We start from the raw sequence: 27,299 nt of genomic DNA, 5'->3' as shown, positions 1-27,299 counted from the left end.
GTGAGATGGAATGACGCGCTAGAACGCGTGCAGATGCGGCCACTTGCGGGGCGGCGCGAACCTCCAGGTGCGTTGCAGCCGCTGGAAGACAGCAGCCATCAACAGCCCCTTCAGATCCTCACGCCTCCAACCATAGCGCAATGGACTCCTTGTTCTCATTTTAATAACCTTAAGAATACGACAATCCTAATAGCGCACGCAGCCATGGTACCACTCACCTTGTTCCCACGCGCGTCCACCCACTAACCCAAACACCCAGAACTCAAAGTCCCTCCGCCGCCTCGCCGCAGACCACGGCTCCCTCCACACCGCCGGCCTCCCCCCAAACTACCTCTTCCCACCCGAATCCGACAGCACTTCAGACCTAACCTCCCTCGACATCCTGCTCGCCGGCCCCGTCGGCACACCCTATTCCGGCGGCGTATGGCGCCTCCACCTCGACATCCCACCCACATACCCCACCGCACCGCCCACAGCGCAGTTCCGCACGCGGTTATGGCACCCCAATATCGATGAGGCGACGGGTGCTGTGTGTGTGGAAACGCTCAAGCGGGATTGGAGTAGCACGCTCAAGTTGAGGGATGTGCTTGTGACGATAAGTTGTTTGTTGATTCAGCCCAATCCGGCGAGTGCGCTGAATGAAGCCGCGGGCAAATTGGCGACGGAGGACTGGGAGGGGTATTGTAGGAGGGCGAGGCTTATGACGGGGATTCATGCTGCGATACCAAGCAACATCGAGCAAGACGTGAGGGAGGCGCAGATGCGAGGCGAGGATAAGACTACAATAGAGACGGATCAACCCATCCCGAAACCACACTCAAAAGGCAAAGAGAAGGAACGTGTTAAAGTCACGCCAGCGGGACCGAAACTCCAACGCCAGAAAAGCGAAGACGAAGAGAATAGGAGGAGGAGAGGCGCGACACAAGATGGCGATAGTGATACTGAGGGCGACTGGATACCTGGTCCAGGTGGGAGGACGAGAAGAAGCGCGGTGCCGGCGTCTCGACGACAGAATAATATCTTCGGTATAAAGGGCTTGGACGATGGCATGCAGATTGATTCACCACCGAAACGTATTTTTGCTGTGCCTGGTGCGCATACGCCGTATAGCACGTCGCCTGCTTCCACATCGAAGGAGAAGGAGAAAGAGAATGGAGATGACACAGACCCATTTACTACCGTCACGTCGAAACGGAATACACATCCTGAATCTGCTACTGGAATCGGTGGGACGGTAGCAGCGGAAATGGAAACAGAAACGCCCGACCTCCTCAAATTCTCAACACAAAACCCCTTCGCTGCTATACAACCTAATAACCAAACACACCCACTCTTCAAAGAGTTCTCGTACAGCTGGGAAGACGCCATGGTTATTCATGACGCCGGTGTGAAAGCAGATACTAGGGGTAAGGGGAAGGCAGATGTGCGCAAGAGACACGCAACAGAAGAGTTTGAGAAGAAGGAACGATGGGAGATGAAGAGGTTCAAGAGGGCGGGGGGTGATTTGAAGAGGTTTAATCGGGGGGATTTTGGGGCGAGGACGGGGGTGGGAAGGCTGTGATTAATGAGGGTTGGGTGGGTTGTGTTTGGGTGAAACTGGGGGTATGCGGATGTTGGAGGTGAAGGTGGCTTGCATAGCGATATGGCGTTTAGGATTATGAGTATGATGTAAGTTCACGTTCAGAGCGGTTGTTGATAAAGATGGGACGGTAGTAAGGTGGTAGTGCGGGATACCCTATGACATATACTTCGACGATCAGCGAGGTACCTTTCGTGTCATCGGATGCATGAATCTGGTGCTGATGATGATCATCATCCCCGTCGTCGTGAAAGGCGCTCACCACTACCTAGGTGCCTAACAGGAACTTTTGAAGAATGCCAGCACGCAAGTCCAGACATGCTCAGCTCGTTCTTTTTTTTTTGAACCATCATGAACCAGCTTTTCATTTTTGGTAGCACCCGTTGTTTTGGCAGTCAAGAGAAAGGAAGGAAGGGGAAAGGCCATGTTGGTAGTGCTAGTGATGTTCATTTCCCACCTGTCATCTCGTTTCTCGGTTCCGTTGTTCATCCATTAGTCGGTTCGTCGTTTCGATATCGCAGCACAAACACCCAGCAGACAGCCATTTGCGAGTTCGGTCATCTTTTCCGAACTCATGTCCCCCAGCACTTCGATTTTCTGGAAATCGGCACTCGCATGTCAAACTCGGCGCACTACTTTGTTTTGAGAAGAGAGGCAGAGAGGCGAAGACCAAACACAAGTAGTTTTGTTTGAGCTCTTTTTGGAAGGAGCCGCCGTCTCCATATATAGTTCTCGCATAGTTGTTATTTTTTTGGGAGAAAGAGGTGGAAGGTAGTGGACGAAGGAGGAAGAAGGCAGATTGGTGGGAGGTCTTATAGTAGAGCGAGGACGGCGGTGCTCACACATGAAACATCAGCGATATTGTTTTGGTAGAGTGTCGAATTTTCAATGGTGTTTTGGTATGGTTGGCAGGGCTGGAGGAGAGAGCCAGGGCACATGAGACACTTGCGATCGGGGTTTGGAAGAGAGGCAAAGTCTCCATGTATTGCCGGACTCGTTCTTTTGGAAAAACAGGAGGATGGTGGAAGATATAGGAAGAGTAGTCCCGCAACCTCAGAGGGGCTTTAGGTGTAGAAGCTGCGGAAGCGGCGTCCCCATCGGAGTGTTACCCTTGATTTTTGGCAAGGGAAAGCTCGTCGCGGTGGCTGGACGAGAAGGCCAAAACATCAGAGCTATCGTCATCAATCTTGAAAAGAAGAATCAGTCCCCATGGCGCGAACTCTAGGACGTTTTAGAAAAAAAGAGGAAGGCGCAGTGTATTGAGGGAAGGGGAGTCAGACCGTAGGCGAAGGTCTCATAGTCGAATCATGCGACGTTCGCCCTCATATCGGGAACTGTTGTTGTTTTCGTGCGCTCATCGTGTTTCTGGACGAGAAAAGCTGATCATCGCCACGGCTACCGCCGTTCTTGGACAGAGCAGAAACACTCATAAATGGGTTGAGATGTGTTTTTGAAAAGAAGAGACGCATTCTCCATTCGATTTCGATGTATAGTTTTTCAAAGAAGAGGCGCAATGCTGACTCCATGCGCAGTCTTAGTTCAGTTTTGGAAAAAGAGGCACAGTCGCCATCGATGTGATATTTTGATGTTTTGGAAAATAGAATGGAAGTGTGGATGTAAAGAAGAAGAGATGTGCAGTCGCAGACGAAGGTTTGTAGCTGGATGACGCACAGGTAGGGCGTACACATGGTTGATTCATGCCAAAGATTTTCGAATGTCGAGATAGTAGTCTCGCAGGAGAAATACACCGTCACGTGCGGCTTTGGGATGCATTTGAGAACACAAGGAGGAGATGCGAAAACATCGAATCTTGGATAGTGGTTTTGAGACGCAGGCACAGTGACCCGTTCTGAAGGACATGTTAAATCTTGGAAAAAGTGGCAGGTATTGTACTTAGAAAGAGAGACACAGCCTTTGAAAGATTGACTTATATTGATAGAAGAGCCAAGAACACTCCGATCTCATGGTTCCTCTTCCATGGTAGTTTCGTACGCGCAAACATTTTGCCTCCGTGCGACGGCGTTTGCATGGTCTGAACTGCTCAAGCTTTCGAAAACGCAGAGAAGAGGCAAACACATGATGTTGTATGATTGTTCATGTTGAGACAGAAGAGGCCTGCTGCCATTAAGATTTCATATATCGTTGTGAGAATGAAGAGTAGGATGTTGCATTTCAGGCAAGAGGTCCCCTCCATGACAGATCATTCTTTCTATTTCAAGACGACGGCACGCAAAGACAAAGACTTGCGCGTTTCGCCGCGACCAACACACATGCTGTTAGTGTCTATGAGTTTGAAAAGCGTCGTAAGACTTTGTGGGATGTCTTCCTTCATGCGGAGCTCGCTCGTCGTTTTTTACAGTAAAGTGCAAAGAAGAAGACATGAACATGTAGTGTACCAATTTTGAAAAAACAAACAAACTTCTCCATCGAAAATGAAATCCGTAGTTTTGGAAAGTAGAGAAAGAAGCGAGAAGTGTTTGGGAATGGAAGACAGTGCAGAGAATAATTATTTATACATCGAGCAACTGCAGGGAGGAAGACGCAGAGCTGACGCCGTGGTCTTGAGGCTCAAGATGCGCCCTTTGAACACTAGGTCCCCTCTGATGGAGCGGCTCCGTAGCTTGATGGCTACGCGAATTCGGAGATGCGAAAAGATGAGCCGACCATAATGCTTGCGGGAAGTATTTCCGTAGAAGTTCGACTCTCCTCATGGATTTCTCCCAAATTGGTTTTTGCTGTCGCAAAGTGCGATTCTGGGTATGAGAGAGAAGCACAGCTGGCACTGCGGAGACTTTATATCAAAGTCCTGGAGGCAGGTGGCCAAGGAATTTTGGAAGCTTGTGAGCATATGTAAATCGCAAAACACCTAACACTTGTTCCCATGTTCGGGTCAAAAGTTGGGTTTGAAGAGTCGGAAGACCGCGAAGACTCATTCCTCTAGTAGCCATTGGTTTTGGAAGAGCCCACAAAGCCAGAGGCTCTCCAATGTTCTGGTATATGGACTTTTCGCCAATATTGTTGGGAAAGGTTTGTCAAGGGATGGAGTCGCAACGATGGTTCAGTTTTACAGTCAATTCGCAGACTAACGTGCGATCACCCAATGAGTGGGACGCAGTCATGACTTCGTTCTCTTTGCATGCGTATGACGGGGCGATGAGTGAAGCGCAGGGGTGTATTGCTTCCATGCAACCGTAGAGGCTGATTTCGAGAGAATCCCCGAAGGAAAGACGAAATCAATTTCTTTACAAATGCATTGAGGGGAACAATGGCCACAGGCGATGTACTTGTCCATTCATCTTTTCATATTTGGAATTCAGATGCTGGTTTTGATAGAAGTAGGAAAGCTCAGTCGAAGGTGCGCGTTTTATAGGTAGCGGTGATGTGGCTAGTCTGCGCACATACCAGCGGTGTCGCAGTGACCTCCGAACAGACACGCCTCATGATATAATCCTGTTCGTTGCCCGTGACAAGAGTGTATTTGACAATTTCTTTTTCTATCTTCGCAACCTCGCGTTCAAGCTCTCTCTTCGGGTAGCAGACACCGGGACCCTAGGTACTTCATAATATACCTAGGATGCCGATGTATACGAACAGTAGTACGTAAAGTGATAGTGAACACCCGGATGGGTGGGTTCGTCGGTCTTCAAAGGACGAGAAAGACGACGGGTTTTGGTACCGTGTTAGCGACGTTGAAGATGGACAAGGAGATTAAGAACTACCTGCGATGAGATTTTGGCGCGAAATTCAAGAGGCACGGCACTAGCCGATCTCTTTCAGGCACTTGGCATCTACACTGCGCCTCAATCAAGGAAAAAACTTAACACTCTAGAGCCTACGTTAACGTTAGGCCACCTACTTTGCATGTTTCTACATTAATGTAGGCTACAGACCTATTCAACCTTTGCCTTGTATAAGGTGGCTGGGTTGTTTAGGCCAGTACATATCCGTCTTTCCACCTCTTCACTATCATGCTTGCTTCAACGCGTCGCCGATCTACATGTTTTCATTCATATCTGATCGTCGACGACTGTAAGAGTAGATGCTAGGGCTGAGCCCATCACGAAGCTAGTCTGACTATACTGTTCGCCAAGCCCATCGAAGACATCAAATCATCTCATAATATAGTCTGTCATGACCAAGAACATCCTTTCGAGGGTGTCATCACACAGCGACCACTGCAAAGCAGCAACACCTCGCAAATAATCGATTAAACGGACCAAATCCAAGCCCGTTGAGGGACTACCTAGGGATCAACACGCTCAAATCTATGAAATCCAACGCTAGCCACCCATTGTTGAAAGTGCGTCCCTCGAGCTCACACCACTCCGTTCGCGGCCGCCACATTACTCTCAGCGCCGTTCTGCAGGACTTCATCCGCCTGCTTGATGATAGGCACTGACTCAGATGGAACCACAAGCGATGCGCCGTTGACGACGCCATTGGAGGAGTCCTGGTGCGGTGCTTGGAGTCCTTGGCGGACCTTCAGCACGCTGTCTACGATGACGGCGTCGATGCCTTCGTTTCGTTGGAGCTGTGTTATTGTTAGTGAATGCTGCAGCGAGAAGACGGTTGGAAAGGGGTGGCTTACCAAGACATTCTTAGGGTCGTTGTTCAGTATGCCATACGAGACGCACACCAAACCACTTTCCTTCACCACCTTGACAAGTCTCGGGCACATGACCAAAGGCTCAGCAGCGGTGACTACTCCAAGCAAATTCCAGCGACTAGCAAATCGGATGGCTTCCTGTAAACTGGCCGCTCGCACATCTCCCACGGGCAAGGTGCCCGCATCGGTGAGGAACAGTACCGGGATGGAGGGCTGTTTGAAGGATAGCATTAGGCAGACATCGGGGTTGAAGGATGAGAAGATAATGTTCCGTTGGCCCATCCTGTCGTACACCTTCTGCAGCACTGTATCGACGAACTGGTTCAGCTCAACAGCATATTGGTCCATCTCCTCATCCTCAGTCTCGTAAAGCATTGGGTATTTGAACTCGACGTTAAATCCGACCGACTCAGGCAACTCATCGAACATGCGATCCAGAGTCGTGAATGACGACTGGATGGAGGTACCGCGGTTGTTGCCCTTGAAGCCCTTCTTCATAAAGTCACGAGTGTACTTCATTCGCTCCGCGAGCTCGTTCTGACGATCAGTGTGAATGTTGCGCTGTTTCGAGTTGTCGACTGAGTACGATCGGAGTCTCCGGGTGTTCGGTTTGTCGTCTGTGCCATTCGCACCGTTTAGAACGGGCACAGTTTCTGGTGATCCAGCGCGAGAGGAACGTGGCTTCTGGCCCTCGCCAATGTGCAGAAATTGATCCAGTGTAAGCGTGTGTACTGGTGCATCGATACCAGTCTCGCTAACCAGGAAGTCGTGATAGATAACTGGCACATGGTCCTTGGTTAGCTGTACGTCAAATTCCACGTACTCCGCACCTAAGTTGGCAGCAGAGATGAAGGATTGTATCGTGTTCTCCCCAAGCTGTAACGAGGTGCGCGAGGCTGTGTTCTTTCCCAAACCGCGATGGCCAATGACCATGGTCGATGCAGCCATCTTTCTCCAGTAGGTATGCTGTTCTGTAATGGACATGCTCGGGTGATGGAAGGGTGTAATGATCAGGAAATTGAAGTTGACGGTGCCGATCACGTCCAATGTCGAGGCAGCCACGATTGGTACCTTCATGTCTCCCTGGAGTGAGATACGCTTAGATCCAATGCTGGTTTTGATTGTCGACAGCAGTGCCACTGCACGTCCTACGACACGCTCCTGAGAACCTGCGTATGTAGGGATGATGTCGAAAAGTAGCTTGACTTTAGTCGCATCGCTGGTCATGAAGGTGATTGGCTCAGTCGCGATGTTTTCCTGGATGGGTAAATCGATGACAGAAGGTTCTCCATTTGCGCCAGACGCATTTACAACCACAGACAAAGCGGTGTCGAGTTGCGTTGCGTGCGCGTCGGCAAGAGGAATATCGTCCAGTTTCACGGCGGGCACATCTTTCCTGGCGTCCATTGAACCAAGGCTGACAAGAATCATTGTCTCTTTGGTCAAGTACCGATGACCAAAGGTCTTTACAGGTTCGGGCGCCTTTTGAACAGGGGTATTGGTGTCTCGGTTTAGATTCTTAGACCTTCGCTCGTCCAGAGAAGATTGTGTAGGCGAGCCAGCTCGAGCAATACGCGTATCCTTAGGCGCGACAAGAGGCGACTCTGTCGCAGGAGCAAGTTCCCCTATTCTGATCGCTACCGCAATGTGCCCACGGAGCGTGGCGTGCTCCTTTGCTGTCCAGCCAGAGTTATCGCACCTCTGAAGATCAGCTCCGGCCGCGGCTAGAATCTCGACCATGGAGACATGATCATCGACAGCAGCGATGAAGAGAGGCGTCCAGGCGAACGTCTTCTCGGGGACATCAACCTCAGCCTTATTCATACTGGATCCTGCCAAAAGAACCTTGGCGCACTCGTCGTAACCGTAGCGTGCCGCCATATGTAGTGCGGTCTCACCGCCCTCATCCGTATAGTTCACGTCCACACCCGCTTCAACCAGGAGCTTGACAATGTCTACGAAGTTCGACCGGGTTGCCAAAGTCAAAGCCGCTCCAGATCTTGCGATGGTTTTGCGGGATGTAAGTCGTTCTTCTGTAGTACCGCGCCAGTTTTCCGCATCGAGCAGAGCTTTGGTGGTGAGGGGATGGCCACCCATTACACTGAGATGCAGAGGAGCGTTACCCTCAGCATCCTGCCAGTAAGCGGAGTCGATTCCCTGAGCGACGTCGAATTGACCCCAGTCTTGCATATGCTTCATAACAACCTGGCAAATGACGACGAATCCATATTGCGCAGCATAATGGAGCGGGAGTCTGCCATAGGAGTCACGCGATTGGAGCGCATTGCGCTGCTCAGCCCGGAGCTGATCGAGCAGATAGACAAGTAGCCGTACCGACTCATCGTTCTCGCTGAGTAGTTGCGCTGACTCTTCTTCGGTTGTGGTACAAGGGCGAGGTTGGCGATTGGGGTCCGTGGCAGGTACAATGAAGTTCCGGGTTTCGTTAGAGCTCTGGAGAAGGGTTCCATCCGCACCAAACGTGTCGCCAGTCTTCGAGCGACCGATATTAATGACAAGTCGGTGGATGCAGTTACGCTTGTTGATGTCGTCTTCCTCATCCAGTGAGATGATGTCCTGCAGCAATCTTTCGATACATGACTTTGCCCGACATGAAATAGCGCGTTGCAAGAAGTTCAGGAGTACTTGCTGGAACGAAGCACTAGAGATGCCGTTGCTCGCAGCAGCTTCTGTGAGTTTCTGGTTCAGATCGTCGACCTTGTCGACCCGAATAGCCGTATCCACAGCGTCGAGGAGGCCTGCGGGAAGGTGCAACGAGCGACCTGGAACTCTGCCCAAAGAGGCGGCCGAATGGGAGGAGCCCGTGTCGTCGAATGTCTTGATGTCGCTCAACCCTGACAACCACTCATTCACCGCCTTCATGTCCTGGTTCAAAGGCAGGTTGTGCGCAAAAGGCTTTGGGTTGACTTTTGACGCCAAGTAGCGCTCTTGCAGACAGACCGTCGCGATCTTCTTGTCCAGCTTCTTTGTGATCTTGATGAAACCTCTACGGTTCACTTCTCCGTACCATTGAAGCTTCCGCATTGACCCGCGCAGCTCGAGCAGCGCGCCCATGAGATCCTGCGCTTCATCCTTGTCGATGCCGTCAGGCAATTGTGCGACTCGTCCGTAGCGGCCATGTAGAAGCCTCAATCGTCGTGCGTTTTCGGCGTATTTGCGGTTGTAGAAGTTGTCGACGTCTTCGAGGTTGCGATCGAGCGAGAAGAAGAACTCTGGGGTGAATGTTAGCCACGTATTCAGCGACTTAAAGTTCAATGGCTGCGATAGGCATGAAGCGCTCGTGACCACTCCAAGATATCCAGAACAGCTTCATAAAGCGTAGTCATGAAGTACTTTGTGTGAAGTTTGGCGGGAGTTGGAGTACACTTACCAGCAAGATCTGGAGCCGAGCCATCTTTTGAAGCTTCAGCAGCGTTCTTGATAAGCTTCTTGAGGCCCTTGTAGTTGATATAAGACGCCGCCCATTCAGGCACCTGGTTCCTTGGTAGATTGTGTCCAAACTTCATCCTGGTGGCGAAGCAACAATCGGTGGATTTCTAGGGCCGGACAGAGCTTGATATTGAGCTCGAGGGTAGCTCTAAAGCGTATGGAGGACTAGCTCTAGGCAGGCGGGGGCGGAAAAAGGAGCGAGATATAGGCAGTGGAAGGTATTGAATGATCGATAGGGCAAGAGCCAGATTGCCAATTCCATGCGACCTGCGCAATCAACGCGTTAATGTTGAATCTTTAGGGTGTGCTCGAGGCGTCCATTCTCATTGGAGGAGACGGAGCTCGACAAAAGCGCGCCTGCAACATGGTTAAACGGACTGTCAAAAGTAGGGAAAGCCGTAGCTCGAGGCAGGGGAAGTACACTGGAGCGGCGGAATCGCTGGTCAGTGTTATCGGTGCGGAGCTAGACGGGTGAGTGAAAGACGTTGAGATGAAAAGAGACGTGGTTGGTGCGTTGCAGTGATGTCCAATGACGTATGGCGACAGAGCGCTTTGTTCAGTCACTCCCGCCAGCGCGCGCAGAATCTCGTCTGCCTTTATACTCGCAGTCGCTGCAAAGCTTTGGATGTCTCGGTTCAACGGTGGATCCCTGCCCCAATTATCACATCCTAATGCGTCACGCTCCAGCGCCTCTCGCGTCGGCGGGTCACGGCGGTGTGCTATGTATGTTTGTCAGCTTGGCTCGCGACGGATGTCGCATGCGAAAAAGCTTCTTCTTGGCACCGCATTCCAGCGCCGTACAGCAACTTGTGCGAGCGTGAAGCACGACACAACTAAGCATGCTGCTGGTAGCGATTGTGAAGACTCTGGCGCGGGTGCACTCCGGGGCCAACACGGGTAAGCATACACGCGACTATCTTCCATAGCGGGATGCATGTCATTAGCAGTGCATACGAAAGTGCATATGGGGGCACGGTAACTGGAGCCGGGTCACACCGCATCGAAGACTGATTAATGTGGATGGTGGGGTTGCATTGATACTGGCTATGTGCTCTCCGCGCCATTATACCTGAGTGACTACACGGCACGTTTAAGCGTTGTGCTGCAGCTCGCTCCGCTCTGGGGAACCTGGCTTCTCCATATCCCGCCCGAGCCATTAGACCCCTCCCGCTAGCCCTCCCATCGAGCGCCAGAGCTTCCAAGATAAGAACTAGGCGAATAGCAGGCCTAGGCCGACCTGGAGATTATTCCTGGACCATCAGGTGGTTTACGAAAAAAAGAAAGCGTTGCCCTCGTTGTCCTTCCGCTGCACCTTGGACAGGTCCTTGTCTGGTGCGTACTCTGTCCATGCGCTTGCCGGAAATATGTGTTTGTTGCGCTCGTACCACCGCCTGTCAACGACCTTGGTTATCGCTGGGTCTTCGCCGTAACCCTCGAGTTCCTCATCTGGTATGCTGGACTCTTTGCTCTTCTTCTTAAGGGGCTGAGCAAGCGGGTCGTATGTAGCAGGATCCGCGTCTGCGTCTGCATCGGTCGCGCTCGGAGTAGCTTTTGTGGGTTGCGCCGAGTAGTCGAAGATGGGGCCGTCGAAACCGGTGACTCTGTTGAATAGGAAGTGATAGATCTCGTAGTGCTGACACGGGGTTAGTTGATAGGTCAATACGCAGTCTTCAATTTTGATACTCACGTGCGGCAGGATAACTTCGCCTCTGACGAGCATCAAGTCGTCCACGCTGACCCTGGCCCAGTCTCTTCGACTCTTGTCACCGCCTACGCCTAGCTCTGCACCGACCTTCCTGGCTTTATCGAGGAACAGCCATATTTGTTCGCCCTTCTTAATCCTGCATCGTCCACCTGGGACATTGGTGCCGTCATAGAAGACGAATGGTATCACCACTTCCGTCGCCTTGACTGCGTCGCGCATGACGATGAAGTCTTGCCGCGCTAATTCTGCCTGCTGTGCTTCGCGCTGGAGAGCCGTCTTGGTCATGACGCGGGGCTTGAGACCGATATTCGAGTTTGCGCCCAGCTTCTTCTTGAACACTTTGGTGTCGGCTTCTGGGGCAGAGCCGTCTGCGGGGGTGCTTTCGCGCGGCGTGGGTGTCTTGGAGACATTGGATTCGGTGTCTTCGTCTTCGTCTATGCCGAATGATAGCTTGCCTTTGCCGGCTACTTTGCGCTTCTTTTTGAAGACGGGTTTTGGCGTCGATGCCCTGTACTTTGCAAATTAGCGAGTACCTCCTAATGGGAAAGAACCCTCCATACCCGTCTGTGGGTGTGTTTTCGCCCGAGCTGATTGCAGTGTCGCCTCGCTCCTTCCTGTCCAACGCATCGGCGCGTCGCTTGCGGTAGTCGTCGAGGTTGACCAGGCCGACAGTTTGCGCCTTCAGTAAATCTTCTGCTGTCGCGGCCTGGGATGTGAATCGGGGATTTCCAGACACATCTGCGCGATCGCTTGAACTGGATGCGAACCTGTCCATGTTGGCAGAATGATCTGTGGTGGAGGGTACAACTGCCAGAAAGTTGATGGTGCCTACCGAAAATGGAAAGATGACGCGCTAGTAGCTCGTCCCGTCATGTGATTACGCGAGGCAACGCGATCACCCGGAAAGATCACCCACCCCACTCCCCAGTCGTCTCGCCTCAGCAATCTAAGCATTTACCTGAAGCCGCACAGCGTGCACAACGATGTCGCGTATTGTACAGGATTCCGATGAGGATGAGGATGGCGATCTCGAGGGCGACCTCCCACCGCCCAAACAAGCAGACGCGTCCGGACAGCCACTCAGTAATGATACCCACGGCACGGGATCCACCGGTAGGGCTGAGTTCACGGCATCATGTCATCAGACCGAGCTGACATACAGCCCAGAATCTCTGAAGAGAGCCATTGAAAAGGCGCACCGGAACCATCTCCAGTCACAGCCGAGCCAGGAAGAGCCTCAGTCATCAGTGTCATTGCCTGAACATCCAAACAAAAAGAGAAAGACCACAGCTGATCCAAGCCTGCACATACCATCCAATGGTGCGTCTGCTAAGAAAGGACCCGTCACGTATGGGAAGGCTCCCAAATCCATCTTCGGTAGTTCTCCGTCGTTCAACGCTCCGCTTGTGGGCCAAGCAGACGCGACCCTCGAACCTACTCAAGAAGTACCATGGCTCCCAGAAGGAACTATGCACGACGACTACGCCCTTCACGAACCGGCCATGTTCCCTGAGCCTTCTAGTACCGTTCCCAACGCTACTATGACCCAACAACACATCCTCGACATTGTCAATGCACCACTGACGATTGGACAAGAGATCGATAGTGAACAACCTCGTTACATACCTCCACCGGAGCCGTCGATACCCTGGTCAGATCTTATGAAGTTCACGCCGGCAGAGGCTACGGAGCAGACTGAATTATCTGATCGTGGCCCACCTTCAAACGATCCTCCGTCAGCCACGCCAGTCCGGACGACACAGGGAGGCTATGAGTACAGCGCATCCCAACGAAGTAGGCGCGGATCTTCTGGCCCTTTGAAAGGCAGTCCTTTGAGGAACGAACTGTCCTGTAATGGAGCCGGTGACGCCGACCGAAAGGCGACACCTGTTGAAGCCAGCTCTGCCGATATTTGGGATATACCATCAACTGCACCAAAGAAGACTGCACACAGTGAGCACAAGCAAGTCAAGACGACACCTCGTCGTTCGAAATCCGCACAAGTGCCCATTGCCAGCTCCGACGACGATCTTGCGACTATTAGCCTGCCAAAGGAGCAATACAAGCCACGGCCCAGCCGTTCAAGATCGCTCAAGGTTGAAGAGGAGCAGCCCATCGACTATTCTGTCCGCCCCGAGAAGGCCAAAAGGGTCAGTAAACGGCGACAGACGACGGCTACCGCCGATGCCAGCAACCCTACAACGCCTGAAAAGGTACAGCAGATTTGCGACATGGGATTTACACCTTCAACGACTTCCGGCGCCCTCAAGCAAAATAACGGTGACGTCATACAAACCATCGACTGGCTAGTCAGTAACAATGTTGGCCACGACGAGCTTGCACCACCAAGTCCACCCAGAATCAAGCCGGTCATGAACAAGAGCAACGAAACCCCGGCGATGGACTCTGAGGCCATTCAGGATATTATGCGCAGTTTAGATCAGTATCAAAGGGATGATACGCAGGCCGTTGCGCAGGATGTGGTTCATGTTGCGGTGGCGAATGATGCCGTGTTAGCAGAGTCTACCGACCTCACAGAAACTCCACTTTCCGATTTGCGCTCTCCAACGAAAGTCCAGGTAGTCATACCGAAGAAGTCACCAACAGCCGTTTCGAAGCAGCCTCCAGGCTCTGTCACCGACTCAAATAAGAAAGCAAAGCGCAAGAAAACCACATCAAAACAAGCCGAGAGCGAACCTGCTGAGACGGGCTCTGTCGTGCCTGAGATCGCGCCTGTGAAGAAGAAGGCACGTGGTCGGCCCAAGAAGGTTGCGCCTGTTGCTCCGCCCGTAGAACCTGACCCAGAACCATTGGAACGAGCCGTGGAGGTAGAGCACCAAGATGAAGTCGTACAAACGATAGAGCCCGGGTCCATTCGAGAACATACACAGCAAGACTCTAAAATCACACGCAAGGAGACCGATCGCGGAAGGTCACCAGATGTCACGGATGCATCGACTGCCACTCATTCTAAACCGCCAGCAAAACCCTCCCCAGCTGCGGCGGCAGAGACTCCAGAACGAAGAATAAAACCTACAACTGCATCGCCAGCCAACACAGGCAAGGTGCCATACCGTGTCGGGCTGAGCAAACGTGCGAGGATCGCTCCTCTCTTGCGCATTGTGAAGAAATGATCAAGCAAAGCATACTTCTGCTTCTGCGTCGGCTTCGCGAACCATGATACTATACCTCTTATCCAGATATGTACTTGAACTTAATGATACCCACTTTTGCTCGGCATTGCCGTCAATTTCCACCTCCTCGTAACACCGTGTACAAGGACCAGCTGAAGATTTTCTAGTGGCGCGTTGGCCTTAGCCGAACCACAACTGAGCAACTAAGAGATGCAGCTATCCAAACTCACTATCGTGGAGCTAAAGTGCACAGCGCAGCCGCTTACCCGCAGCCTCGCAGCGGTAAATCGGTATCAGACAGCCAGCTACTCTACACTCTGGCTACTGGTTACATTGCCTTAGCGAAGTTTCTAAACATCTTGCATCGCATTGCACATGCGATTTGCTTGCCGGTGGTTCGTTGCCGCCCGCGGCATTATCGATTATCGAGAGCGGAAGCCAGCGCTCGCTTCGAGCTTGGCGGTGGAAATGAAGGCCTTCAGGGGCCTCCTAGCACCGAATCGCGGCCAGCGGACGACGACCGGGGCGTTCCCAATCCTGCTCTCCTGACCTTGGCGTTCAGGCGTTCGTCTTAGGGCTGGACGAAATGCGATTCGGAGTATCATCGTACGAACGGCCTGCATGACGATGTACCGTTACTGGTGCGCTGTCGCTTATTCCCAATACCACGGCACGAGGTATCGCGACGGCCGTTGACAACACTGACATCACTGACATTACGAGCAACGATTGCTGTACCTCGAGGCATGAACTGACAGACATGGCATCAAGATTACGAGTCGTATGCTACGGTCACCGATCATTCCAGCACTGAAGGCTTCAACAGAGCCCTCCAATTTCGAAGCCCTCTGATGGGTGCCGCGTACCGAGAAAGCCGAAAGCAAACGGCCTCTGATTCCTACGCGAGACGCCATCAAACGCCACATCAAGCCATCAACGTGAAAAGCACGATGTTTTTGTGATGCCAAGTATCCCTCTAGCCTATTGTTGAGTTGGGCCCCGCCGGCGATCATCCCACTTCAGTATATCCGCGACGGGAGCCGGTCAGAACCAGCATCGCGGCTCATATATTTAGACCCCAGCGACTTAACGGCTTGGCCTCGTCAGGAACAGGACACGCTCAGGCTTCGTTATGCCTCTTTGAGATTGACAAGTCTTTGGGAATTGGCAGCTGTCAAGCCTCCAGATCTGCTCGGCTACCAAGACATACCATCACATTGGGGACGCGAAATCGTATTGTAGCATCTGGTGGTGGCTTATACTAGACGCCTTCGCAATCGTCTCAGTACCATGTCGTCCCCACATCCTCTTCGTATCCCACGAAGGTTTCCCAGGGCCGCGCTCTTGGCTGCTGATAATAGTGTGCTGACTTCTTCGAGTTAGTGGGCTCCACTCCTCGCAGCTACGCCGCCACGAGTCGCCCTTGGAGGTGCGTCTATGGCATTGTGTATTATAAGTACATCGGGTTCCTTCTTTCTCCCTACGCTCTTTACTCGTCTTGCTCGTCTTTGCACGCATAGCGACCGTCACTCGTTTATTCCCATCGACTAATTCTAATTGACGTTACTGTCAACCACACTCGCTTTCGCTTTTACAACCGCAGTCGACTACACATATTATACTAGTGCTGTAAATATTAATCTGCCAAGATGCGTTTCTCCCAAGTCGCTGCTGCCTCCTTGGTAGCACCGCTCGTCGCTGCTCATGGCATGGAGGGTATGCCAAGGATCATTGGTCTACCCAGGCAATTGAGGGCCAGCAACCCTCTTGCTGGTTACTCAGGTGGTCATGCTGCTCAGGCAGGACCCGTAATCCGTCCCCGTCAGTCTACCGACGGACGTTGTGGTCCGGATGGCGGCAACCAGAAGTGTGCGGACAACGAGTGCTGCTCAAGCGCCGTACGTATATCGAATGAGACAATTCGTGTATTGAGCTTGTACTTACAAAGTAACAGGGATACTGCGGTACTACTCAGGAGCACTGCCAAGCGCCCGACTGCTTGTTCAACTTTGGACCTGCATGTGGTATGATATAGTCAATACTCTGCACGGTGAACATGTTACTGATGGTGCGACAGACGCCAATAAGACTCCTGCTGGAGCAAGCACCCGGAACGACCCCCGCCCGCAGCTTGGAAGCATTCCCTACGGCGGTGGAGGCATCTACGTCTGCAACAATCCTGGAACCGTTGCAATCACCTACGACGATGGTCCCTACATCTATACCGAGGGTGTTATGAAGCAGTTCGAGGCACGAGGAGCCCACGCCACCTTCTTCATCACTGGTAACAACATCGGCAAGGGCGCCATTGACGAAAACTGGGCGGACGTCATCAAGAAGATGTATGACAATGGCCATCAGGTCGCCTCTCACACATGGTCCCACCAGGATCTCAGCAAAATCACCAAAGAGGAGGCTTACGACCAAATGGTCAAGAACGAGATGGCTATTCGCAACATCATCGGTAAATACCCTACCTACATGCGCCCACCGTACTCTTCTTGCACTGGAAGCTGCCAGGAAGTCATGGCCGATCTTGGTTACGTCGTGTCTTACTTCGACCTCGATACCGATGACTACAACCAGTTGACTCCCGAGAAGATCCAGGTCGCCAAGGACAACTTCAAGGAGGGCATTGATACCCGTAACTCCGGAGACCCATACGACGGTGACAGGCTTGTCATCGGCCATGACATCCACCAATTGACTGCCGAGAACCTCACTGTATACATGCTCGACTATCTTTACGCTCAGGGCCTCAGGGCCGTCACTATGGGTGAGTGCATGCAGGACCCCAAGGAGAACTGGTACCGCGACTCTACCCCCGCTCCTCCCAGCACCTCATCTACCCGTACCTCTTCTTCTGCTGTCCCCACTCCTACTGGCCCCACCTCCAAAGACGGTATGTGCGGAGCTGCTGGTGGTGACCAATCCTGCGTTGGCTGGGTTGGTGTCGATGGTCTCCTCGGCGAGTGCTGCTCTCAATACGGCTACTGTGGCAACACTGCCGACCACTGCCAAACTGGCTGCCAAGCTGGTTTCGGAAAGTGCGGTGCCCAGCCCAGTGCTTCTCCCTCCGCCTCTGCTACCGTCTCTGCCAGCGTCACTGGCCCCGTTCCTACCCCTACCGGCCCCACCACTACCGACGGATCTTGCGGTGCGGCAAACGGTGGCATGACTTGCATTGGCTTCAACGGTCCCGCTGGCCTAAGCGAGTGCTGCTCCCAGTACGGATACTGTGGAAACACTGATATCTACTGCGACGCCGGATGCCAGGCTGGTTTCGGAAAGTGCGGTGCTCAGGCCGTTGGCAGCGCTTCTTCTTCCGTTGCTGCCAGCACCAGCCCTGCTCCCTCTTCCTCCACCGATGCCAGTGCCAGCAAGGACGCTGTCTCTTCCACCGCTTCAAGCACCACCGTCGATGCTAGCTCAAGCGCCAGCCAGATCTCTTCCGCGGCCTCTGCTACTCCTACCACCTCTGGTGAGAAGTCTCGCGATGGCTCATGCGGTGGAACCAAGGGGTACACCTGCGTCGGTTTCAGCACTCTCGAGGGCGTAAAGTCTGAGTGCTGCTCTGCTTGGGGATACTGCGGTACCTCTGAGGACCACTGCGGTGCTGGTTGCAACCCGGTCTACGGCAACTGCCCTTCGACCTCTTCTTCGTCTGCTTCTTCTTCTGCTTCTGCTTCTGCTTCTGCTTCTGCTTCTGCTTCTGCTTCTGCTTCTGCTTCTGCTTCTGCTTCTGCTTCTGCTTCTGCTTCTGCTTCTGCTTCTGCTTCTGCTACTGTCTCTAGCGCCAGCGAGAAGTCTGACTCCGCTTCCTCGACCGCGGCTATTCCTACGTCTGAGGTCGTTTCTTCTTCTGTTTCCGCTTCAGTCTCTGCTTCGGCTTCTGCATCCATGTCTGAGCACATTTCCGCATCGGCTTCTGCCTCGATCTCTGAGTACGTCTCTGCCTCTGTCTCCGCATCAGCTTCAGCCCCTGTATCTGAGAAGCCCGAGGAGCACGACTCCACCTCCGTCGCGGCCTCTGCTTCCTCCACCGCTGAGTCTGCTTCCGCCTCCAAGGACAGCTACCCCACCAGCTCCGCCGTCTCAGAAGTCTCCTCCACCTACCCCATCTCCACCCCTGGAAACTCCGAGGTCGTCCCATCAAGCAGCTCCATCGCCTCCTCCGCGTCCTCCTCGTCCCCCGCCTCCAGCTCTGCCGTCCTAAGCAGCAGCACCGCTTCCACCCCTTACCCCGTCTCCACCATGACACCCACTCCCATCCTCCCCTCCTCTTCCTTCTCCACCGCCATCGTCCGCCCCAGCTCTACTTCCTGCTCCACCACCGCGACACCCACACCTACCAAGCTGCCCGTTTCCTCGAACGGAAAGTGCGGTGAGCACAATGGTGGTCAGACGTGCGCTGGCTACAAGACACTGTTTGGTGTTGAGATGGGTTGCTGCTGCAAGCAGAGTGGAAGGTGCTCGATTGATCCTTGGGCGTGTGGGCTTGGGTGTGATAAGGGGTATGGAAAGTGCTGGTTTTAGATGATGTGATGAGGAAGTGGTTAGGCTGGGGAGGTTAACTGAGTTTAATTGTGTTCTGGATATATCCTGTTGAGATGATGGGGGTTTGTTGTAGGGTTATGTATATCTCGTAGAGAAAAATTGCATGATGATGAAGATGTAATTGTTGTTATGAACAGTTGTTTTAATGTGGTGGGCGGTTCGTGACGCATCTATCATTTCCTAGCCGCGCGAGACTGCTCGTGCTTCATCTCAATCATTGCGTTTGTCCACTACCACAACCTCAACCACTTTACCGTCCCGGTTCTCCTCATCATCCTTGTTTTTATCACCGCTATTATCTCTATCCTTTCCCTTCTGCTCAACGTCGCTATCATCTTGATCACTGCTATTATCCCTCTGCAGTTGCCGCCCATAGAAATACTCGTCTTCGTCTGAGTCTTCAGGACTTGGGGGTGTGTCTTGCTTGGCCTCCCATGCAGCGCGAACCCGATTGCTCCAGTCCGCCTTTTCAGCTCCCACCCAGATAGGCCACGGCCGCTGATATCCTAAGGCAAAGAGTAGTTCTTCTGGATATTTGCCCTCTTATCGCCAGACACGCATTTTTATGCCTGATGCACTCATGTTTGCCACAGTGTCGCGAAAGAACTTCCTCTGCGTCTTGCGTAATTCCTGAAGTGCTGATCCAGAATAGCCATGGTCGCCCGAATCCCAGTTGTCTAAGTCGAGTGACAGTTCAACGGTTTGGAAGTTCATAGTACGTGCTACCTGGAGAATCGAGTCGATTCATTCGTTTTGTGCGCTCAAACTTAGGATGCAGAGAGCTTCAAGACTGTCGGGTAAATACTCTTGCGGACGGCTGAGAGGCAGCACCTCTCCACCGTGATGCTGACGGAGATCAGGAGTTGCCGGCAGGTGGGCGTCTAGCTTCAGTTCCCGTAGTTTTGACAGACCCTTGAAGCTGCCGAAAGTTGTCGGGAGAATCCTTCCTCTATCCCAGTCGTGTTGAAGTCAGTGTAGAACCTCTGGGTCAGGTAGATGATCTTCAATCACTTGAGTAATGCGTCGGAGACCGTAATCAGCATTCCATAGACCCCCGTAGCCAACAAATACTCCGCTGATCTTCGGCTCTTTGACATTGCTGAGTTCTGGAAAAGCAAAAAGCTCTTCGAAAGCGCCTGGGCCAATGCCTGCATTCTTGATCTCCAAGACTCGTAGGTTCGTACTAATTGTGGATGTTGGATAGGGAAAAACCAACAGATGGACGATTGTCGCCGTGTGACATCTTGTCGCAATTTATGCTCACAGTTTCCATCCACGGTAATACAGGTGCGGGGCCTCCTGTTAGAGCCCCGCGTATACAAAGACCCTTCAACTTGCGAAAAGGACGAATTTCTGGGCTCTCATCGCTGTGTCTTCATCCGTGGCCTACAAGTGCCACTGTGAGTGCAAGCGGTTCAATTACAAAGTGCTCCAGATTTGGAGCGAGACAGAGGACAGCAGCTAACGCGCCATCGAACGAATGGTTGCCGACGAAGATGCGACCAAAACAGCGTGATGTCAACTCCATATTCAAGTCCTTGCCGATGTTTCCTATCGTGCCTCTTATAGCGGGGATGTTGTTCCAGAAGCGTAGGTAGTAGGCATCATTGGCAACGCTGTCCACGCGTGGGCCAGGTTCGTAATGATTGTGACGCTTTTGATCCATTTTGCTAGCTCCGGTCGGCCAACGACGGTAAGAAAAAGGCTTCCAATCCGAATTTAATGATCTTGATCGAAGACGAGCTCCCTGTAGAGAAATCCTCCGTTGTGTCGCGGTATTGCTTGGACATTCGCGACATCTTAAGGGGCTTTTCCTTCAGCAATCGCCCACGGATGTTATGGATCAGCTCCGCTGGTAAGTCGTTCATTGACTTCATGCATTGAGACGCGAGGTGACTCTTGATGGGGTGGGTCGAATAAACAAGAAGGAGCAGGCGGCGTATCGTCGTGATCCAGGTGAAGGAAGGCATGTTTGTGGGTCGTGTAGCCAAGGGAAAGAGCTATTTGGCCTCATCACAAATCTGAGCTCAGGTGGTCAAGCGAAATTGCTCAGTGGGAGCTTGTTTTCGTTGACAATCGACGATATGGTAGTATGGCGCGGGATTGAGTATGCTCGTCGGCATTGCGTGACGTCTGATCTCTCCGATCGGAATGTGAAGATAACATGGATATATTGTATCAATTGTTGGATCCGATGCTAGAGGCGCCGTAGCATGTATGTTCACTCCGGGTGGTTAGGTAAGATCACGAGAATGAGCTTTATGAACTTCTATAGAAACTTTAATTAGCCATTATGTAATAAAGCAGTGTCGAACATGCTGAGCGGAAGTTGAGCATGTCGAAAGACCTGTTGTCCAGACACTCGGCACGGCCCCTGCCACATCGAACCCGATGGTGCTTCTAATGCATGCTGCGACTCTGATATATCACAGGTCACGCCCGAGCAGACCGGTGATTCAAAAGGAGTTGTTCAGGTGCCAAGTTGTGGCGCCCCACGTCGTACATCGAAGCAATGCTTGTCTATACAAGCCGGCGAATTTCTCAGGGGTGTGACCGACGACCGACAAATATATTGGTCGCAATATCGCCGTCGCTGCTATAGCCCCTTCAGCAACACCAACATCACCTACCAAAAACGTTATAGACACATCAAGCATACCTACCCCTCAACAAGCCGTATTGCCAGATTCCCAAGTCCTCCAGACCCCGCGTCAGTGAAGAAGATACGAGATCGTGACAAACTGAAAGTGTTGCCAGCTACGCGAAAACGTGCTCGTATGACCGTCTCATCAGGACGTATTCGTCGTTGGCGCCGCATCTCAGAAATATTGAATCGGGGCTATTTTGAGACTTAGTTGCATTGGTTAGCGCCCGGCCATGTGGAAGGTTGTGGCTGGTGACCCATAAACCCTGTCATGTTTCGTAATGACGGGCTACAACTTTACAACACCAACACTCTCTTTACCCCTCGGTAACAGCCGATCTGATGGGAGATGTCTCACCCTATGTACTAAAGTCCTCTTCACATATGATTTAATCTCACAGCGTACTCGAGACTCAACGACAATCCCGGGTCGTCCGAAGAGTCGGATGGTCAAGCCACATCAGGCTTGGCGCCTGCGCCGAAACTCCCGCTGGCACATCACCGTTACCGAGACCCCCGAAGCAGCCTAAACCAGGGGCGGATCACGTCCATCCACCCGCTCAACCTATAGGAATGCGCTGCAAACATTGCACGACCCCTAACCCCCTGTCCGTTAGCGGTCCAGAAGGCCAGAAGCAGTGTGGCTGAGTGCAGCACCACTACCGCCAACAATGGCGTGCGTTGGTGTGATGTGTCGCGCGTTTCGTTTCGTATATCCCTCTTTTCTTTCTGGCCCAGCTTACTTGCCTTAGTGCCTTTACTCCAATTCGAGCGCGCGGTTTTCTGGGCTTAGACACATACCTTAGCGAACGTAATTAGGACAAGCTTCGCGCCTGTTTAGAGAGAAAAAGCACGACTTGTGGGCGGTGTTCGAGACTGACCTGACTGGTGGTGCCGTGTAAGCGCAGTAGCGAGCGGCTTTACTGCACGTTTTTAGTATATGAGCTTGCGGAGCCCGCATTTGCGCTGACCTCTTGATTTTAGGTATCGTCTCTTTACATCGTCGAGTTTTGTTGCAGCGTTGTTGAGCGCTTTCACGTTTCATTCTTCTGGGTGATTATTCATGGCTAGGTGACACTCGTTCGCTATTCCCTTCACGTTTACTAGCCGTCTATCACCCGTCTTCGTTCTACATATCCTTATTGTTTAATTATTTGGATACTGTCACTACATCTACGATACGAATCTCAAGAAACCGAACGCCATGTCATACCTTCAACCGTTAGGAGCCTTGCTCCTGCCTCTTACGGCACTACTCGCCCAGTCTGCACTCGCTGCCAACCCGTACACCAGCTCTATGAACGAAACACCGAAAGATAATAATCCAGACTGCGACTGCTATGTCGTCCAGTCCGGCAAAGACTCGCAAACACCAGAGTACTTCCAGTACTACCGCTTCTACGACTTCCGAAACCTGCCAGGCGCGATGAGCGAATCACCGCCGCTCCTCAAAGATAATCAGATCGCAGGCATGGCGAATACATGGCAGCCAGATCTGTTCAATAGCGATGCATGGAACTACGACTGGGGTATCCAGAATTGGACCAAGCCCGCCACCGAAGACTTCCCCGTACCGATGAACAACTCCTTCGCGAACATCTTCCTCGGCGAAGAAGACTCCACATCATACCTCGCGCTACGAACGTCGCGTCTGGATGACTACCAGACGGCTGGAGAGATTGAGAACCAGCAGAAGAATCTCATGCACGTTTCGATGCGCATGTACGGTCGTGTCCAGGGTGCCAAGGGTGCAGTGGCAGGATTCTTCACGTTTTTCGACGACGACAACGAATCCGATATCGAGATCCTGACCGACGATCCCACAGACCAGATCCGCTACACGAACCAGCCTTCAGTAGGCGAGGATGGCAACGAAGTAGCTGCTGCATCTGTTGGCCCTACCGACCTCCCTCGCTGGGACGAATGGCAAACACACCGCATCGACTGGCTTCCCAAGAATAGCTACTGGTATCTGAACCAGAAGCAGGTCGCCGCAAACACATACTCCGTCCCCCGCGAGCAGAGTTTTCTGGTCTTGAACATGTGGGGTGATGGTGGAGAGTGGAGTGGCAACATGTCGGTCGGCGATAGTGCCGAGTTCCACATCCAGTGGATTGAAATGACGTTCAACACCAGTGGACCGTATGAGGGCAAAAGTCAGGAGAACAAGAGAGATACCACGGATTTGTTTGGAAGAAAGAGAGCTGAGAAGGGATGCAAAACTGTGTGCAAGATCGATGACGTGAAAGAAGTCGGCACGCCTGAGGTTGATAGCGGTGCCATGGGAATGAGTGTTTCTTGGGGACTGTTGGTCGTTGTTGGTCTTGTTTCTGTTGTTGTCGGGATTTAGAGACTAGATGTGCGTACGAATGAGTGCAATATACCCCAAGCCTATCCCAAACCTATCCCGAGAATAAGCTTGCATATTGCTACCAGAAATCAGGTGGAGGCAAAATCCTCCAATATCCGTGATCCATATCATCTTGCATCTCCTCCGGGGTCTTATGAGGTACTTCGCATGTACCAGCTTCAACATAGTATCGCCGACCGTCTGGATGATTCAGATCCGATCTTCTGCAGTAAACCAGTGGTGACGGTTTTGGCGGCGAATATCGTATGTTGTTATACTTCACAAAATCTCCAAACCCTTGATCCGCATACTCTGTACTGGCTTAGCATTCCAGATTCTGTGTCAAAATATGATTAGTTAGGACTCACCAGAAGTGCTGTAGGCTATTCGCACAGTAACTGTAAACACGATGGGACCTGCTCGCCACAACGCGGCCTCACGAAGGTGTATCAGGTGTCTGACGCGGTGGATGATAGTGTCCCAATTATGGGGGAACGCTTGATACCAGTGGATATGGATACTCTTCAACTGAGGCAACTGCCCGCTTCGAATGGCTCTAAACAAACCTTCAAAGTATGGCCACGTATGCAGTGTCCATGGTTTGCAGGGCTCGTCAAGCCATAGGTGCTCAAGGGAGTCCGGAAGAGCATCTTTTAGCATCGGTGATGTTTCTATAGACCACGCACGCGGGTGACTGTAGCCGAGAAGAATGTACGGGTTTGCTCGTAGGAAGGTGAGCGAGCTCAGGAGGCTGCCCATGCGAAACGTGCCTGGATTTTGGAAGAGAGTGCGCCCAACAAGTGCCATCTGATCCCCAAGCGACAAACGGACGAGGGTCTCTACATGTGCCAGCAGGGCCACGCCTACGTCTTCATAGAACTCGTCGTCACAGGGTGGCCTTTGATATGGTGACACCACTTCGAACTCCGTGAGCACCTTGCAAGCGAGTAGCATTTTCGCAACTATGGAACCGCTGAAATGCGGGGACAGTAACGACAGTTTGGTAATGGACGAGGTGCGGTCAGGCCACATCCAAGGCTCTCCCATGAATGCGGAGTCGTTGGTATCTGGCCCAAAACTCCACGGGCGTCCGAGATCAGTCTCACCACAATTGCCGATGGTCAAATCGGTCAAACTCGGAAGAAGAAACAAAGGTAGCGCGTTACGGACCGGCCAACCAACACCGCTCTGGTACACGTCGAGATGAAGAACTTTGAGCCTTTCGAACCCACCCTCGTTAGCACTGTGGACGATGCTGTTGAGCAAGAAACTTGGGCTGTCTTCGTCCAGTTGTGATTTTGGGAGGCGGAGCCAAAGTCGTTCCAAATTACACGCCGAGAGAATACATGGGGTGAGTAGTACATCTTCTCCCAAGATAGCGCGCTCAAGGAGGTCGTGGTCAGAAGCATGTGCCTGACTGCTATTCATGGCCGAGATGAGTTCGCCGAGCCACTCGTAGCCTTCTGGCGTGTAATCTGGCATGTTGGTCACTTCTTTGTCAACATCACTTCTATTGCCATCTTGCATCTTTTGATGCCGTCTTTGATAGCGAATGCATCTTGCATCCTGAGTTGCTCGCTCCTGATCGTCTTCGTCGTCGAGCTCGTTCTCGGGTCGCAGGTTATGCCCCGCCCAAAAATCGCCTACCTCGAAACCGTCCTCCACCTTCAGTCTCAGATTCTTGATGTACCGACACAGCCCCATGTTCTTGAGAAGAGTATTTGGTAGCTGGCGATAAGCCTGACTATTCGTATTGCCCTCCCGCTCGATTGATTCGTAGATGAGCGATCTTGCAACATCCCGGAATACTCGGCAGACGAGGCACAATGCGAGGAGGTCTCGCGAAGGAGTGGGTACACGCGGTGAAGAAAAGCATGTTATCGGTGTGTGCAGAAGACTGAAGATTTGGAGGAGCAGCTCATTCGGGAATTCTTCCATGACTGGAAGACAAGACGAGAAACGTATTGCGCCTAAGATGGGGATTGTTGACCTTAAAAGTCGGGAGGAAAAATCAGGCAGCAGTATGAGTCAGAGGCGCTTACTGTACTGTCTTCTGCAGCCAAGAAGTCGCGTTCACGTAATGTCGCGTTTTCGGTTAGCTCGATTTCCACGCGCTGCTTACCTGGGCGTGCTCTTACCGAGGTTGCGTTGTTCTCTTTCCCCATTCATATACTTCTTCTCGAATATTTCGCTGCAACGTCCTGTAAGCGCCTTAGTTGTAGGGCCAGAGCATGATAGTACGATATCCAGACAGCGACCAGCATCGCAGCTGCATGGCACGAGTCGTTGCATGTCAATCATCCTATACTTCGCTGTATCTGAAAAAAAGTACCACCGAGCCCGCTGTAAGAGATGTTCACTCTCGCAGCTGTGAGAAGTCCCGTCGCGTCTCGCATCTGGCCTTGAAGGTGACTTCAGAAGACACAATTCTCATCTCGTAATTCTCATATACCGCCTAGTATAAATGAGTGGTGCGCAGGAGAGGCGTATCACTCGCTCGACGACTGGCCGGTCAATGAGGGGAGACCAGAGCTACGGGAAAGCCACAACGACCAAAGAAGTAATGAACAACAACGCGCTTCCAGATCAGGATGACAGAAGCGGGATACGAACGATTTGGCGATAGCTCTGCCGCTTTTGTGATGTGCGCACATCATTTCGCGCACAAGACATAAGGCGAGAACCTAGTAGCGTGTATGGCCGTTGGGTGATGCCAAATTGTGGCGCTTTCAGCTCGAGGCTGGGAAGCCTCAAGGGTCCATTTGGTGGCCGAGAAGGCGGGGTGCCCGAAAACGTGGAGAGCGACGCAGCACTAAGAGCCAAATAGCTTAGGCTTCGGCAAATATATGCAAGGGCACACATGAACGGGTGCACTGGGTGATGATGCGTAGAGAATGTGAGTCTGGAATTCACGATATGGACCTGTCAGGTGTTGAGGATGCTGGCCCGTTCCGCCGCCACATGGCATCTAGCTGATAAGCAAATATGCGAGAATCGTCGCGTTCAGCTGCCGACGCGCAGTCTGCAGACCTAGTCTCTTTCCATCACTCTCTCGTCTGGACATGACCGAAACCTGCACAGCTTGTTACACGGTTACAGCGATGGCTTGTGGCACTAGGGTACTTCACGACAGCTATACAGTCGCTTCAAGTTTAAGCTGGCCGATGTTGATGATCTAGATCAAGCCGTAGGTCGAATACACTATGTTGATTGGTGACCTCGCGCGTGAAGTAGCGTGAGAAGAATGCTAGCATGAATCTACAGCCAAGCTGGCATC

At 52.2% G+C, this 27,299-nt stretch overlaps 8 protein-coding genes across 8 annotated transcripts; 4 read left to right on the top strand and 4 right to left on the bottom strand.

The window, feature by feature from the left end:
• Positions 1 to 204: 204 nt before the first annotated feature.
• BKA58DRAFT_414503 (ubiquitin-conjugating enzyme E2 S) lies at positions 205 to 1,561 on the top strand (the record flags this gene model as incomplete). The annotated part of the gene is made up of 2 exons (XM_046172493.1): positions 205 to 207; positions 260 to 1,561. 2 exons carry the CDS (start codon positions 205 to 207, stop codon positions 1,559 to 1,561), a joined length of 1,305 nt encoding a protein of 434 aa, XP_046021612.1.
• Positions 1,562 to 5,396: 3,835 nt separating this feature from the next.
• BKA58DRAFT_48277 (Glycerophosphoryl diester phosphodiesterase family-domain-containing protein) lies at positions 5,397 to 9,903 on the bottom strand. The gene is made up of 3 exons (XM_046175347.1): positions 9,574 to 9,903; positions 6,168 to 9,415; positions 5,397 to 6,110 (listed from the first exon to the last, which is right to left on the bottom strand). Exons 1-3 carry the CDS (start codon positions 9,707 to 9,709, stop codon positions 5,895 to 5,897), a joined length of 3,600 nt encoding a protein of 1,199 aa, XP_046021611.1. The 5' UTR covers positions 9,710 to 9,903; the 3' UTR covers positions 5,397 to 5,894.
• A 996-nt stretch (positions 9,904 to 10,899) lies between these two features.
• BKA58DRAFT_322930 (XAP5, circadian clock regulator-domain-containing protein) lies at positions 10,900 to 12,124 on the bottom strand (the record flags this gene model as incomplete). The annotated part of the gene is made up of 3 exons (XM_046167885.1): positions 10,900 to 11,265; positions 11,320 to 11,845; positions 11,898 to 12,124. Coding segments are annotated over 3 exons (1,119 nt in total), but the record flags the coding sequence as incomplete, so codon positions are not given.
• Positions 12,125 to 12,193: 69 nt separating this feature from the next.
• Positions 12,194 to 14,601, top strand: BKA58DRAFT_432175 (uncharacterized protein). The gene is made up of 2 exons (XM_046173118.1): positions 12,194 to 12,450; positions 12,505 to 14,601. Exons 1-2 carry the CDS (start codon positions 12,321 to 12,323, stop codon positions 14,469 to 14,471), a joined length of 2,097 nt encoding a protein of 698 aa, XP_046021609.1. The 5' UTR covers positions 12,194 to 12,320; the 3' UTR covers positions 14,472 to 14,601.
• Positions 14,602 to 15,761: 1,160 nt separating this feature from the next.
• BKA58DRAFT_346630 (uncharacterized protein) lies at positions 15,762 to 17,700 on the top strand (the record flags this gene model as incomplete). The annotated part of the gene is made up of 3 exons (XM_046168434.1): positions 15,762 to 16,369; positions 16,426 to 16,495; positions 16,549 to 17,700. Coding segments are annotated over exons 1-3 (1,470 nt in total), but the record flags the coding sequence as incomplete, so codon positions are not given.
• A 5,137-nt stretch (positions 17,701 to 22,837) lies between these two features.
• BKA58DRAFT_323532 (concanavalin A-like lectin/glucanase domain-containing protein) lies at positions 22,838 to 24,022 on the top strand (the record flags this gene model as incomplete). Its single annotated transcript, XM_046167919.1, has 1 exon — positions 22,838 to 24,022. A coding segment is annotated over one exon (1,185 nt), but the record flags the coding sequence as incomplete, so codon positions are not given.
• A 39-nt stretch (positions 24,023 to 24,061) lies between these two features.
• BKA58DRAFT_48241 (uncharacterized protein) lies at positions 24,062 to 26,003 on the bottom strand. The gene is made up of 3 exons (XM_046175346.1): positions 25,670 to 26,003; positions 24,391 to 25,512; positions 24,062 to 24,334 (listed from the first exon to the last, which is right to left on the bottom strand). The coding sequence occupies exons 2-3, from the start codon at positions 25,502 to 25,504 to the stop codon at positions 24,102 to 24,104; spliced, it is 1,347 nt and encodes a 448-aa protein (XP_046021606.1). The 5' UTR covers positions 25,505 to 25,512; positions 25,670 to 26,003; the 3' UTR covers positions 24,062 to 24,101.
• A 185-nt stretch (positions 26,004 to 26,188) lies between these two features.
• Positions 26,189 to 27,298, bottom strand: BKA58DRAFT_392995 (uncharacterized protein). Its single transcript, XM_046171051.1, has one exon. It carries the CDS (start codon positions 26,882 to 26,884, stop codon positions 26,609 to 26,611), a length of 276 nt encoding a protein of 91 aa, XP_046021605.1. The 5' UTR covers positions 26,885 to 27,298; the 3' UTR covers positions 26,189 to 26,608.
• Between the last annotated feature and the right edge of the window lies 1 nt (position 27,299).

The sequence above is a fragment of the Alternaria rosae genome (genome assembly GCF_020736505.1).
Source record: "Alternaria rosae strain MPI-PUGE-AT-0040 chromosome Unknown BKA58scaffold_10, whole genome shotgun sequence".
Lineage (NCBI taxonomy): Eukaryota > Fungi > Ascomycota > Dothideomycetes > Pleosporales > Pleosporaceae > Alternaria > Alternaria rosae.
Note: the sequence above shows the minus strand (reverse complement) of the source record. Positions and strands in the feature narration are given on the sequence as shown.

What these genes read in the sequence shown, in the direction of transcription:
- BKA58DRAFT_48241 (XM_046175346.1), bottom strand. Translation starts at nt 25,504, where the DNA reads ATGCCAGATTACACGCCAGAAGGCTACGAGTGGCTCGGCGAACTCATC. An exon ending in AATAGCCTACAGCACTTCTG is followed by an intron (nt 24,335 to 24,390) that starts GTGAGTCCTAAC and finishes AAGCCAGTACAG; the next exon opens with AGTATGCGGATCAAGGGTTT.
- BKA58DRAFT_48277 (XM_046175347.1), bottom strand. Translation starts at nt 9,709, where the DNA reads ATGAAGTTTGGACACAATCTACCAAGGAACCAGGTGCCTGAATGGGCG. An exon ending in CTCGGCTCCAGATCTTGCTG is followed by an intron (nt 9,416 to 9,573) that starts GTAAGTGTACTC and finishes CATTCACCCCAG; the next exon opens with AGTTCTTCTTCTCGCTCGAT. An exon ending in ACGACCCTAAGAATGTCTTG is followed by an intron (nt 6,111 to 6,167) that starts GTAAGCCACCCC and finishes ACAATAACACAG; the next exon opens with CTCCAACGAAACGAAGGCAT.
- BKA58DRAFT_432175 (XM_046173118.1), top strand. Translation starts at nt 12,321, where the DNA reads ATGTCGCGTATTGTACAGGATTCCGATGAGGATGAGGATGGCGATCTC. An exon ending in CCACGGCACGGGATCCACCG is followed by an intron (nt 12,451 to 12,504) that starts GTAGGGCTGAGT and finishes CATACAGCCCAG; the next exon opens with AATCTCTGAAGAGAGCCATT.
- BKA58DRAFT_392995 (XM_046171051.1), bottom strand. Translation starts at nt 26,884, where the DNA reads ATGTGTGCCCTTGCATATATTTGCCGAAGCCTAAGCTATTTGGCTCTT.